This window comes from Coccinella septempunctata, chromosome 1 (assembly GCF_907165205.1).
Source record: "Coccinella septempunctata chromosome 1, icCocSept1.1, whole genome shotgun sequence".
NCBI lineage: Eukaryota > Metazoa > Arthropoda > Insecta > Coleoptera > Coccinellidae > Coccinella > Coccinella septempunctata.
The window spans coordinates 21,597,372-21,609,742 of NC_058189.1; the positions used below are offsets into that span (position 1 = coordinate 21,597,372).

General features: G+C 34.8%; 1 protein-coding gene across 1 annotated transcript in view; it reads right to left on the reverse strand.

The window, feature by feature from the left end:
• LOC123323050 (intraflagellar transport protein 122 homolog) overlaps positions 1 to 12,371 on the reverse strand; it is a 216,085-nt gene that overhangs the window by 66,706 nt on the left and 137,008 nt on the right. Inside the window, exons 11-12 of the mRNA XM_044911251.1 lie at positions 8,059 to 8,203; positions 7,812 to 8,006 (exon numbers count right to left, since the gene is read on the reverse strand). Coding sequence (XP_044767186.1) covers positions 7,812 to 8,006; positions 8,059 to 8,203 — 340 coding nt within the window. The remainder of the gene's footprint in view (positions 1 to 7,811; positions 8,007 to 8,058; positions 8,204 to 12,371) is intronic.

The window sequence follows — 12,371 nt, forward strand, 5'->3', positions numbered from 1 at the left end:
CGATGTATAATTTACAAGAATATAAGTTGAAACAAAATATGCCACGCTTATATATAATATTTTTTATGTTGGCTGCTCGGTGTTAGGATGAATTTGATATAACAATTGATTGAAATAATTTTGATCCTAATATTTTTCACTTTGCAAAATTTACAGAATAATATGTACTCAACGGGTGGTTAATTGAGTTATTTTATTTTAGACATAATATCTTTCATTGTATGTTCTATATTCAATAGCGTAGATAAAATGAAAACACACACTATTTTTTATATGTTTATATCCTCAGGCGATCGATTTCGGTATATTTTCTATCATCAGGAAATCTGAAGGCTTGCAAACAACAGTATAAAGTGGTAATTTTTGCTATAACTGAAATGAAGTACACTACATTATCCATAATCAGAACAGAAGATTCATTCGGAAAAGTTTAATTCTTTCTAGGTTAAAGCGAAAAATACTCTATACTGTTGTTTGTGAATTTTTAGATTGATGATGGAAAATATATCGAAATCGACCGCCTGAGAATAAAAACATTTAAGAAATAAGGTGTTTTTCATTGCATCTACGTTATTTAATAAGTAAATACATATTATTCTTTGGCCATCAAATTTTGTAACCAAGTCGAATTTCAATACTTTGAAATGTCACCAAGAAATCAGGATTCTGAAATTTATTTTTCCTACTAGCGTTTGGAAAGTAGTACTTTTCCAAAATCGCACGCATATGCGTACGGAAAGTGAATAACAGGGCTTTTATTCCGCACGCAAATATTAAAAAGTCGCATCAATCATAATATTTTGGCATGTCTTTTTGTGATATTTTTCCTAACACATATGGAAAATGCACACGACAGATTGAACTGCAGTATCTTGCGGAAAGGTATCACTTTCCACTCTTGTTAGTAAAATAACTATTTTCTACAAGCGTCACCTTTTAACCCTTTTCCCGCACGCATTTCAAGTCGTACAGAATAATTATCCCAAACGATGCGTGAAAAACCTCATGTTGTGTGGTAGTTGTGGAAATAAATTACACGTTGTGAAAAGACAATTTGATTAACCCCGGAGAACGTTACAATATAAATTAATCAAATCAAATCGGCTTCTAAGGGGTGTAAGTGGATGCGCTAAACGGCACTTATTTCTGCTATGGTTTGTCGATATCATTTCCGAATTTGAAGTCGATCCTATGTCAACTTTTTTAGTTATCGAATTTTTAACATTGACAGGTGTCAAATCTTGGCTTCTAGGGGGTGTAAGTGGATAGGATAAAAAGTAGTTTTTTCTGCTATGGTTTGTCGATACCGTTTCCGAATTTGAAGTCGATCCTATGTCCAGTTTTTTAGTAATCGGATTTTTAATATTGGACGGTGTCAAATCTTGGCATCTAGGGGGTGTAAGTGGATAGGATAAAAAGTAGTTTTTTCTGCTATGGTTTGTCGATATCATTTCCGAATTTGAAGTCGATCCTATGTACAGTTTTTAGTAATCGAATTTTTAACATTGACAGGTGTCAAATCTTGGCTTCTAGGGGGTGTAAGTGGATAGGATAAAAAGCACTTTTTTCTGCTATGGTTTGTCGATACCGTTTCCGAATTTGAAGTCGATCCTATGTCCAGTTTTTTAGTTATCGAATTTTTAACATTGACAGGTGTCAAATCTTGGCTTCTAGGGGGTGTAAGTGGATAGGATAAAAAGTAGTTTTTTCTGCTATGGTTTGTCGATACCGTTTCGGAATTTGAAGTCGATCCTATGTCCAGTTTTTTAGTAATCGAATTTTTAACATTGACAGGTGTCAAATCTTGGCTTCTAGGGGGTGTAAGTGGACAGGATGAAAAGCACTTTTTTCTGCTATGGTTTGTCGATACCGTTTTCGAATTTGAAGTCGATCCTATGTCCAGTTTTTTAGTAATCGGATTTTTAATATTGGACGGTGTCAAATCTCGGTTCCTAGGGGGCGTAAGTGAATGCGGCAAATGACATTTTTCTGCTTCATTTCGTGTATTAATCTCCTGAATTTGAAGTGCATTTTATGAACCATTTTTTGAACAACATTGACAGTGAATGATGATGGGTGTTTTCAATATAACTCTTGAAATTTGAGGTCGATCTTAAGTACATACATTTTTTGAGTTAACATTCTTTATTTCTTCCCCTCAGCTTTCACAGGCGTGATTTGAAATGAAAAAATGTGACGTAATAATAATAGTTGTCATATCAATCCAGACGCGAGAATTCATGTTTGCATCGATATCCGCTCAACTGAACAGTGGCGTACGACGAATTCAAGGTCAAATTCTGCTATCTCATTCGGCTGTTTTCACACCGGTGCGACATTCTTAACTTTAAATAAACGTAATAGTCACGTTTAATTTTATTCATTCCCTTTTTGGGTAACTCATCAGAACACAACAATGTGGCGACGAGGATGCTGAAAATTGGCGTTTCATGGGTATATCGTTTAACAAAAGTGGAATTATTGGAACAATTACTCGTGCTTCGTGAAAAAGTAACCGACACGTGGAAAGTAGACGCTTTACGCGAGTGTTTGACTGACATTGCTCGATCAAAATCGTTAAGTGATTTATGTTGGGTGAAGAACTTGACTAAATCTTCAATTAGAGAACATTTTTCTGTACTCGGGATTGAATTCAAGGAAAATTCGGACTTAGATAATTTGCAAAAGGAACTGTTGAAAAGTGCGCAGCTGTATTCGTGTACCACGCAAGTCTCATCAGAGCCGGTTTCCTTGACGTATTCGAAAGACATTTGTGACGAACCCAAGTGTTCAGTGAGTTATCCACGTAAACCCAAAATGGCATCAAAATGTAAAATTGAATTTCAATTGCATCAGGATGACTGGGACACCTTCATCGAACGTTTAGAATTGTACTTCATGGCAAACGATGTAGATCCTACTAAACAGGTCGCAGAGCTGCTAACAAAAGTGTGCGTGAATTCTTATTCCCTAATCAGATCCTTAGCTTCACCTGTGAAACCAAAAGACCTCAAATATGATGAAATTATAAAATTGGTTTCCAATCATCTTCAACCAAAAACTTCCGAAATCTCCGAAAGAAACAAGTTTAATTCTACAAGACAAGCTCCAAATGAACCTGTGAACGACTTCATTGTCCGATTGAAACGTTTATCAGTCAATTGTAATTTCGAGAATTTGGATTTTGGATTTTGATCACTTCGAGATCAATTTGTGAATGGCATCAGGGATCAAAACGTAAAAGTGGAACTTTTCCGTCAAGAAAAACTGGATTTCAACGGCGCAGTGAAAATCGCTGTAGCACGCGAATCTGCAGAAAGGGATGCGGTGCGCAATTCTTCGCCGAGGAGAGATGGTAATGGTGATGTGAATGTGAATTTTCTTCGCAGTAGTCGACGGCAGCAGCCAAATAAACAATTCAAAAGAGGAGCGAAGTTATCAAGACCGAAGCATGACAGACGCGAAGGTGGTATTAAAACATCAAGTAATAATTCATACACCAATAAAAATGAATTTTCTTGTTTTTGCTGTGGCCTTAAAGATAATCATTACGCAAATCGATGTAGATATAGATTTCAAAAATGTACATTTTGTAATATCAAAGATCATTTAGTATCCGCTTGTTGGAAAAAACAAAATGAAAATCAGAAATTCAATGGAAAGGTTAAACCTAATAATGTTCATTTATTAGAGGAAACTATTGATTCTGTTTCTGCTGAAGAAGAAAATTATGATTATGATTTTTTCAATATAAATTCGGTAAAGAATAATGATGTAATCGCAGATCCAATTTTTTTAAGTTTGAAACTCAATTCAGTACCGATTAAAATGTTGGTAGACACAGGGTCATATATCACAGCAATTTCATAATACACGAAAAATTCAATTTTTCCTGGAGAAAAATTAGATAAATCAGATTTAACTTTGATGACTTATGGTAAACAGAATTTAAAACCACTAGGGGTTATGAATAATATGATATGTGAATTGAATGATCTAAAAATTTCATATTTGAAGTGTTATGTTTTACCAGGCTCAGGTCCTTCTTTGATTGGACGATGCTGGTTAAAAAAATTCAATTTTTGGCCTGTTCATTTCAATTTAAGTGAGAATTCTGTATTCTTATATTTTGATCATAATTCTATTATGATATCAATGAAAGAGAAATTTCCGTCATTATTTTCTGAAGGTCAAGGTGAATATACAGGAAGAAAAATTCAATTGAAATTTAAAGAAGGTAGTAAGCCGATTCAACTTAAACCTTATAAAGTACCGTTTGCTTTAAAATCTAAAGTTTCCGATGAAATTAATCGTTTAATTAGCTTAGGTAACCTGGAACCTGTAAAAGTAAGTGAGTGGGCAACACCCATAGTACCAGTTCTAAAATCAAATGGGTCAGTTCGTCTCTGTGGTAATTTTAAAGTAACGGTCAACCCATCTTTGATTATTAAGAGAGCACCGGTTCCTAGTAAAGAAAAAATATTTTCAAATCTTCAATATGGTAAGAAATGGTCGCAAATCGATTTAGCACTTTTATGCAATTTCCTGTTGATGAAATGTCGTGTGATGCTTTAACAATAATTACAGAAGATGGTATTTTCAGATATAAAAAACTTCCTGAAGGAATAGCATCGAGCCCAGGTGAATGTCAGGAAATTCTTTGCGATATTCTCAAAGGCATTCCATTTGTTAAAGTTTATATAGATAACATATATTGCACTGGCAGAACTGAGGAAGAACATCTGAAAATTTTGAATCAAATTTTTAGTAGGCTTGAAAATGCCGGGTTGAAAGTGAATGCGCAAAAGTGTGATCTTTTCCGAAGTGAAGTTGAAATTTTAGGTTTTTTATTAAACGAAAAAGGCTTGCATCCGTCACCGACAAAAACAAAAGCAATTCTGGAAGTACCACAACCACAAAATTCGAAGCAATTGAAAGCTTTTCTTGGTTTAATTAACTATTATGATTCATATTTATGTAATCGGGCTCAAAAACTGAAATGCCTTTATGAACTTTTGAAAAATAACACAGGTTGGAATTGGACAAAAGAATGCGATGATGCATTTTTTTGGATTAAAAGTGAGTTGGCATCTCCGAAAGTTTCGACGTTATATAATCCTGAAGAACAATTAGTTTTAGCATGTGATGCTTCGGATTTTGGACTTTCCGCGATTTTGTCTCATAGGTATTCGGATGGTTCTGAGCGTCCCATAGCATTCGCATCAAAAATTATTCCATTTAATGAACGTCATAGGGCTATCATCGACAAAGAAGCAGCGGCAATAATTTTTGGTTTCAAAAAGTTCTATCAATATATTTGTGGTAACGAGATCATATTTTAAAATCTGATCATGAACCATTAAAATTTATTTTCGGTTCTAATAAAAATGGAGGAAATATGATCCAAAACCGACTGCAAAGATGGGCTTACTTTTTGTGCTCATTTAAATATAAAATTGAAATTATTAAAACATCAGCAAATGGTAATTGTGATGCTTTATCGAGACTTCCAATTGAGGATAAAACTCAAGTTTTTGATTCGGAATTCTCAGTTATTAATTACATATCAGAGGGTATGCCTTGCGTAAATTTTAAACGTATAAAGCAAGAGACAAGGAAAGATGATAAGTTGAAGAAAATTGTACAATTCATTTCAAGTAGTTGGCCGTCTGATAGTAAAGAGTTGTGTGATTTTGAGAAAAAATTCTATTTTAGAAGAAATGAACTGAATTTAGATCAGGGTTGCTTATTTTGGGGAATCAGAATAATAATTCCTAAATCTCTTCAATCTGAAATTTTGAAAGAGCTGCATGCGTCACATTTAGGTATATGTAAAATGAAACAGTTGGCTCGTTCTTATTTTTGGTGGCCAAATCTTGATTCTGAGATTGAAGAAATAAGTACAAGTTGCGAAATTTGTGTTTCTGATAGAAAAAATCCAACGAAAATTTCGAGTGCACATTGGCCGTATCCAAATAGAGCATGGTCTCGTATTTACGTTGATTTTTTAGGACCTTGGTTTGGACGAATGATCTTAATTGTAATAGACGCTTATAGTAAGTGGCCGGAAATTTATGATTTTGGCATGAACACTAAATCTGAGAGAATTATAGATTATTTTAAAGATTTATTTGTCAGATTTGGATTATGTAATCACATTGTGACAGATGGTGGTCCTCAATTAACCAACAAAAGTTTTGAGAATTTTTTATCTATCAATAATATAGCTCATACGATTTCACCTCCTAGACACCCAGCATCTAATGGTGCTGCGGAAAATTTTGTCGGAACTTTTAAAGACAAAGTAGGAAAAATTGTAAAAAGTGGTAGAAATCTGAAGTACGCGATTGATTTATTTCTTTTTGATTATAGAAGAGTTGAACATTCGTCAACAGGTAGATCTCCGAGTTTTCTAATGTATGGTAGAGAAATAAAAACAAGATTCGATCTGTTGAAACCTAATCATTTAGATAATGTCGATATGTATCAGTTCAAAACTTCGGTTAATAATTCAACAAGTAGGGAAAGAAATTTTGCGGTGGGAGATATTGTGATGGTTGATGATTTCTCAAGTTCTGCACGAAATAAACGTGTGAAAGGAATAATAATAGATCAATTGTCTCCAGTTACTTTTCGTATCAAAACAGATACAGGTTTGATTTATAAAAGACATTTAGATCAAATGCTCAAATTCAATGTTAATAATTCAATCAGCTGTGATATTAATAAACATGACCCTACTTATTCATCCAATAATGATCGACTGAGACGATCATCACGAATTAAAAAAAATGTATAAATGAAAATAATGTACTTCTAAGTAGGTATGTTTGTGATTATAATTGATTCTCATGAATTGTGATTTGAACATGCTTTATGAAATAATTCGAATGATCGTTTCAGGAAATTAATGGTTGATATTTAATAGTCATCACAATGTAAATATATATTGATGTACCTGAATAATGTATAAACATTTATTTGAGATTGTTGTCGATTTTGAATATGTACTGAATTGTAAAATCTATATTTGCAGGGGAGGAATTGTTATATCTTCCGAATTCCTGCGCATGTTTTGATATTATGTAGATACTAATCAAACTGCATCTGGCATTACCGCCAGTCTTAATATTGTATTCCAAGAAACATATTGTATGCGACATTCTTAATTTTAAATAAACGCAATAGTCACGTTTAATTATTCATTCCCTTTTTGGGTAACTCATCAGAACACAACAGTTTGAAACCTCATTTTATATGAAAATCGTATAATCTTAGATTCTTGTATCAAACGTACCTACTTATTTCTTCATTTGAACTTGTGGAAATGGAACAAAATTAATATGATTATGCTGAACAGATCAAGGGAGTATCAAAGGCACCACGAATCAACAAATGGTTGTTTATTTATACATTCATGAAAAAAGGAAGATTCAACAAATCATTCAAATGAAAGAGTGTTTTGCATTCTTGCAGCAATGTATTATTTGGGAAGAGGGATTATTTCGACTCCGATCATCTTCAACGTAGCAACTAAATAAATTTTCCTGGAGAGGTTCAGTACGACTCGAGTTTTTGAATCTGCTCTCAAATTCAATTTTCCTCCAATGGAAATGAGAATAAATGTGATCATTTGTTCGGTTAAATTAATATTTAACTGACTAGACTCTATCGTTGCATTTCATTAAGATTCGATGCTCCATCAAAATTTGAAACTGTAATTGGAAAATGGGAGAATTACATTTTGATGGAGTATTACACTTTAACGGACTTTCCGGCAACTGGACGTATATTATCAATTAAAAGGATACAATTGTGAAACACCATTTGGTTTGCTTTTCACTGTTTCGCTCATCAAAAACCTTGCAATATTGAATAAAGCTTCCGGTAGGAAAGAGGTGAAAGGTTCTTCTAAATATCTGTGTAGAGAATGATAAGCATAGTAAAGTTCAGCCAGCCTTTCATTTTGATGAAACTTCCTGAGGTAAGATTTTTGATTCTCAGAGCTGAAATCTCGGTATTGAAATAAGGATTATTCAAACTTGGATGTTAATTTACCTGATTTGAGCTAAATCAAGGCATTGCCTTGCTAATATCCAGTAATAATATCCCGCATCATTGAACCTGCTCTCAGACACAGCGTTTTCGGTCAACCTATGTAGTACTTTGAATGCCTCGTCTGGTTTGCCAGCTTTGTAAAAAGCTGAAAAAAAAAATTCAAATTTTTATTTTCACTAAGGGTTCTGCTTCCTTGAAATTCCTACATTGAATGTACAGGGTGCGCAAAATTCGTTGTCTACTGATGAACGGATCTCGAGAACTATAGCAGCTAAAATAGAACGGACGGCACATTCTCGAGCTCTTTTTTTTTATTTCCTAACTATTCCAAATCTGAAAACACATCCAGCCTAACATTCATAGATTTTGAGTTATGAACGAAAATTAAGAAATTATCATTTTCAATGAAGCTGAATAACTCACTTGTTTGAACTCGTATTCGAAATCCGTTGTTACATTCTACAGGCACTTCTTCATGAGGAATTTGAATATGATATTATTGAATTTTTGATCCAGTCATTCTCGAGATATGACAGGTAATTTGATTTTCCAAATGTAAACTATAGTGGAAAGTTCTTTCATCTTGCTGCTTTTTTTTTTTGCCGATTTCAAAAATTTATCATATATCACTATTCACATGAATATTACACGAGAAAAATATTTAATACTTTTTTCTGCTGAATTATAAGTAGGCTGACATTACCACTGCGACCGTTGAATATGCATTATCTTTTGTGAACCTGAGCCTCTATGATTTGAATCTTGAATCACGGATTGAAAAATAAAATTAACGGAAAAAGAATACAAAATTATGAACAAGTAAGAATCAGAACGGAAGACGCCCTGGGAGAAGTCACCAGTATTCACATCGGCAACGCCAGACGTAGTGTTAGTATGGCATGCTTATCTAACGATGGTTCACAATTCGAACACTACCGTTGATAGATGTACCTATTTTTCATTATCTTACTTTTTGTAAGAATTATAATTATAGTTTATTATCGCATTTTTTTATATAACTGTCTCTTTAAGTTTCTTTCATAAAAAGAAAAACCGATAATTGAATAAATTTTTTTCTTTAATAATAAGACGAAAGTCTTTTACTCTCAAGGATATCGATCTCGATATGAATATATACAAAGAGAAACAATTATTCGACGGTCTGTGATTCCTATCATAGAAGGTGACTTCTAACTTCACATAGAATTATGTGGAGTTCACGAACCATGAACCATAATGCATTTTCAACGGTCTCTATGGTCACGCCAGCCTACTGCAAATTCAACAATCAATCGAAAAGCAGGAAAAAGTATTAAATTTTTTTCTTATGTTATATTCATGTGCCCTGCTTTCTGGGGGCTATTTTGGGTTTTGTTAATTATATCTCAATAATGAGTAATCAGTGCGTTTCTTGTGTTGAACCTCTGTCAAAGAAGAACCCGGGCCTTCCATGTGGTGCTTGCGAGCGATATTATCACGCGAATTCCGTATGCTGTGATGTAAATAAACAGCACTTATATCAATCATCGGCACGTTACCTGGTGGACGATGGCTCTGAAGCGGCAGCCGCACGCATTCGCCCCCGCCGGTTCGTAACACTCGATCGCGGGCAGGTATCGCAGCATCTCTTTCCCGGGACAGTGGCGGCGATGATGCAGAGGACGGAGGTGATCGTTCCTTTCCTTCCATGAACGCTGAATTGGAGTTGTTGCGGAGCGAAATTCGCGAGATGAGGAAGAGTGTGGACTTCTGTTCTGATAGAATTTCCGATTTTGAGGATTTGGTAAAGAATCTCAAGGGTTTGAATAAACTTGCTGAGGATTTGAGGTCGGAAAATAAGCATCTTAGGGAGCAGATATCCTCTCTGAATTTTAAAATGAATATAATAGAACAGCATGCGAATTCTAACAGTGTTGAAATTCAGGATGTCCCTGAAAGTAAGGGTGAAAACTTGCTTCAGATAGTTGATCGTATTGGAGACTTTCTTGGTCATCCGTTTTAAAAGGAAAAGATTGATAGTATAGTACGAGTGCCCACGAGAGTACCCTTAAAACCAAAACACATTATTGTTAGGTTTGTATCAAAGCTGGATAGAGATGAGTTTCTGTCAAGAGCGAAAGACAAACGTCTCCAATCGAATAATAAACGTCTGAGTATCGATGGAGTTTCCAATGGATTCTTCATCAATGAACATCTCACCCTTGCAAATAAAATTTTACATAAAAAAGCTCGTGATCAAGCTAAGGAACACAAATATAAATTCGTTTGGGTTCAGAATGGAAATATCCTTGTACGTAAGGATGACCAAAGCAAAGTAATTCAAATATCGAGTGAAATCGATATCTCAAAAATAAATTTATTTTCTTTTGTTTTTGTACTGTGAATGTTGATTTAAATCTTGATGGCACTTCACATTTTCTATCAGAATGTTAGAGGTTTAAAAACTAAACTCAATGAATTCAAGGGGAATGTGTCTTCCAATAATCATACCATTTTATTCATAACTGAATCCTGGCTTAATGGTTCTGTGTTTGATTCCGAACTCATCGATTCTGAACTATACTCAGTGTTCCGCCGCGATCGCCAAACAACAACCAGCAATAAAAGAAGTGGCGGTGGTGTTTTAATTGCCGTGAGGAATACGTTTGATGCTTCTTTAGTTCCCCAATTCCAGAGTGATGCTGAGGATCTGTGGGTTAAGATAATGATTGGATCCACTAGAATTTTTCTGTGCTGCGTCTACCTGCCTCCTGGAGATTCTAGGGCCAGTGCTGTTTTTTCTTCAAAGTTGACTGCTCTAAAGAATAATATAGAACGTGATGTGGTTGTTGTGTGCGGAGATTTTAATTGTTCCTCCATTAGGTGGATAGGTAATCCAGATGCCAACGACTCATATTTTGAACCAAATAATGTAGAGGCAAAATATTCTGATCTCATAGATGCACTCTCAGTATGTGAGCTGATGCAGTTCAATAGTGTCAACAACGTTAATAGTAGAATCTTGGACTTGGTCTTGTGTAATCAGTTTCTTTTGTCTCAGGTTACTCCATGTAACAGTCCATTGGTGGGAGAAGACAAGCACCATCCTTCATTAGAGTTTATGCTACAATTAAATATTAAATATGTTTCCAAATCAAGTACTTGTATTTATAATTTCGAAAAAGGCAATTACGATAGCATAAACAATAAATTGTCTTACGTACCGTGGCCTGAATTGCTTTGTAGTGGAGACGTTGATTCTGATCTAGACTTATTTTATGGTATACTTGATGGTATTATTGAGGACTTCGTTCTAAAGAAGTACATTAATTCTAGGTTTCCCTCATATTTTTCTAAACACACCATAAAGTTAGTGAAGAAAAAGAATAAAATCCATAAAAAATTGAAGATCTATAATAATACAAAAGAGTTTCTGCGTCTCAGAGCATTGTCAAAGATCTTGATCAAATGTGATTATTCTAAATATATTAAGTTTGTGGAAGATGAACTGCCCAATAATCCCAAGCTTTTTTTCAATGTTGCATCAGCCAAAAGTAGACATGGCAGACTTCCCTCTTCGATGCTATATAAAGATGAAGTTAGCACGGGCGGAGTAGACATCTATAACAGTTTTGCTCAGTATTTCAGTAATGTTTTTGTTGATCCATTAAATTCACCCAACAGTATTGACTCTACTGTGGCTGATTCTCCTGCTTACCTTTCAAACATTGTCATAACTGCTAAGGAAATCGAAAAATCTTTAAGGTCCCTTAATCAAAGTAAGGGTGCCGGATCTGACGGTATTCCATCATACTTTGTACGAAATTGTCCTGCTTTATGCCTTCCACTTGAACATATTTTCAATCTCTCCCTCCGCACGGGCAGATTCCCTCGGCGCTGGAGGATTGCATCGGTTGTCCCAATTTTCAAGGGTGGCGATAGATCTATTATTGAAAATTACCGCCCCATAAGCAAATTATGCGTCTTTTCCAAACTCCTTGAAAAACTTGTTTATGCTCATCTATACAATTTAGTGAAAAATCAAATAATCTCAGAACAGCACGGGTTTTTGAAGGGAAAGTCCATAGAGACTAACCTTTTGTTATTCATGAACGTTTTGGAGGGGGCGATGGATGAGCGTTTGCAGGTTGACGCTGTTTACACCGACTTCAGTAAGGCATTTGATAAAATTTCACATAGAATTCTCAGTCGTCGTCTTTCTGAGGTCGGTGTGGGAGGTAGTCTTTTGCACTGGTGCGAATCCTATCTGACTGATAGAGTGCAATTCGTTTCTGTGGATGGAAGTAGGTCGGCAGAGTTCACATGTCCATCTG